Raw genomic sequence first — 1,586 nt, forward strand, 5'->3', positions numbered from 1 at the left:
AAAAAAAAAAAAAATCAGTTTGCCATGACTTAACAGAGCCATGCCTATTTTTCAAAGAACTTCTGCAGGGTGTCCCTTTACAGAGGATTAGTATGTGTGCAGGGAAAGAATACAGGAAATACTTCCCAGGTGAGCAATTGCCTTTGCCATAGTTTCCATGATACTACTCAGTGACTGCCCATTTCACTGCAATCACCATTTGAAATTTGTGCCCCAAGCAAATCTTGGACTAGTAAACATTCTTGCTTTAGACATTTCAAGTTCACTTTGGAATTTCTCATTTCTGAAAGTGAATCATTCCAAAATAAAAGGCCTTATAAATCCTCGCACATTGTCCATACATAGCACTTCAAGGCATGATTTTTGTATAAGTCACAGATTCATAGAATCTTAGAGATGAAAGGGGCATTAGAGGTAACTCAGTCTAACTGCATGACTTCCCCTATTGGTTTTCTTTTGTTTTGTTCTCTCATTGGCTTTATACCTTACAATAGTAATACAAATTTTTTCCTCATGCCAAAACGAACCTACCCAGGAAGGAAGATGCAACTAAAAATGTGGCAGCCCTAAATCTCAGACATAAACACAGGACATCCCCTCCAGATAGGAACAGACCCAAAATGCCCTCAAATCACCCTTTGACCCACAGTAAATGTCATTCACGTACCTGCTTTTAATTTGGGTTTCCAGATTAGCAAGAGAAAATTCACTGTTCTGAAATATAGAATTCAACTGTACAAGACAAAAAAAAAATCAGTTTTATTATTCTGCTCCTCTAGTTCAACTCAGCAAACTCACCTGGGATGATGTGATCATTAAGCTGCACTCATTATTTCAGCTGGCTCAACATTTCCATTTGCTCCACTAAGTTTTTCAAATTACATATTGCCTACTGTTATGGGCTGAATTGTGTCTTTCCAAAACTCAAATGTTGAAGCCCTAACCTAAATGTGGTTATACTCAGAGATAAGGTCTTTGAGGATGGAATTAAGTTTAAACAAGATCATAAAAGTGGAGCCCTACTCCAATAGGACCAGTGCCCTTATAAGAAGAAACAGAAAGACCAGGGATGCGTGTGCACAGATGAAAGACCATGTGAGGACACAGGTGAGAAGATGGTCATCTGCAAACCAAGGAGAGAGCCTTCACCAGAAACCAACTCTGCCAGCACCTTAATCTTAGGCTTCCAGATTCCAAAACTATGAGAAAATAAATGTCTGTTGTTTAAGCCACCCAGTCTGTGGTATCTTGCTATGGTAGTCTGAGTAGACTAAGGCACCTACCCATTTTCAAGGATTTATAACCATACCATAGACACTTGAAAATAAGTGCTGACAGGGAAAGAAGGGAAACAGATATGATTTTTTACTGTTGGGAGATGGTGCAAGTTGATGTCACCTATCCGGGGGGTCTTTTAGTAACAGCTATTTAAATGTGAAAGGTTCACATCTTTTCATCTACTGATTCCAATTCTAGGAATTTATCCTATAAAAATACTAAGGTGCCCCAAAATTTATTTCTAGGGAATTGTTTTCAGCATTGTTTTTTTCTTAAACTTTTTTTTTTTTTTTTAAAGAAAACAAGAT

At 37.8% G+C, this 1,586-nt stretch overlaps 1 protein-coding gene across 1 annotated transcript in view; it reads right to left on the reverse strand.

Annotated features, from left to right (window-relative positions):
- Positions 1-1,586, reverse strand: part of ADGRG4 (adhesion G protein-coupled receptor G4) — a 120,036-nt gene that overhangs the window by 69,766 nt on the left and 48,684 nt on the right. Inside the window, exon 6 of the mRNA XM_017859807.1 lies at positions 668-732. Coding sequence (XP_017715296.1) covers positions 668-732 — 65 coding nt within the window. The remainder of the gene's footprint in view (positions 1-667; positions 733-1,586) is intronic.

This window comes from Rhinopithecus bieti, unplaced genomic scaffold (genome assembly GCF_001698545.2).
Source record: "Rhinopithecus bieti isolate Rb0 unplaced genomic scaffold, ASM169854v2 scaffold_52066, whole genome shotgun sequence".
Classification (NCBI taxonomy): Eukaryota; Metazoa; Chordata; class Mammalia; order Primates; family Cercopithecidae; genus Rhinopithecus; species Rhinopithecus bieti.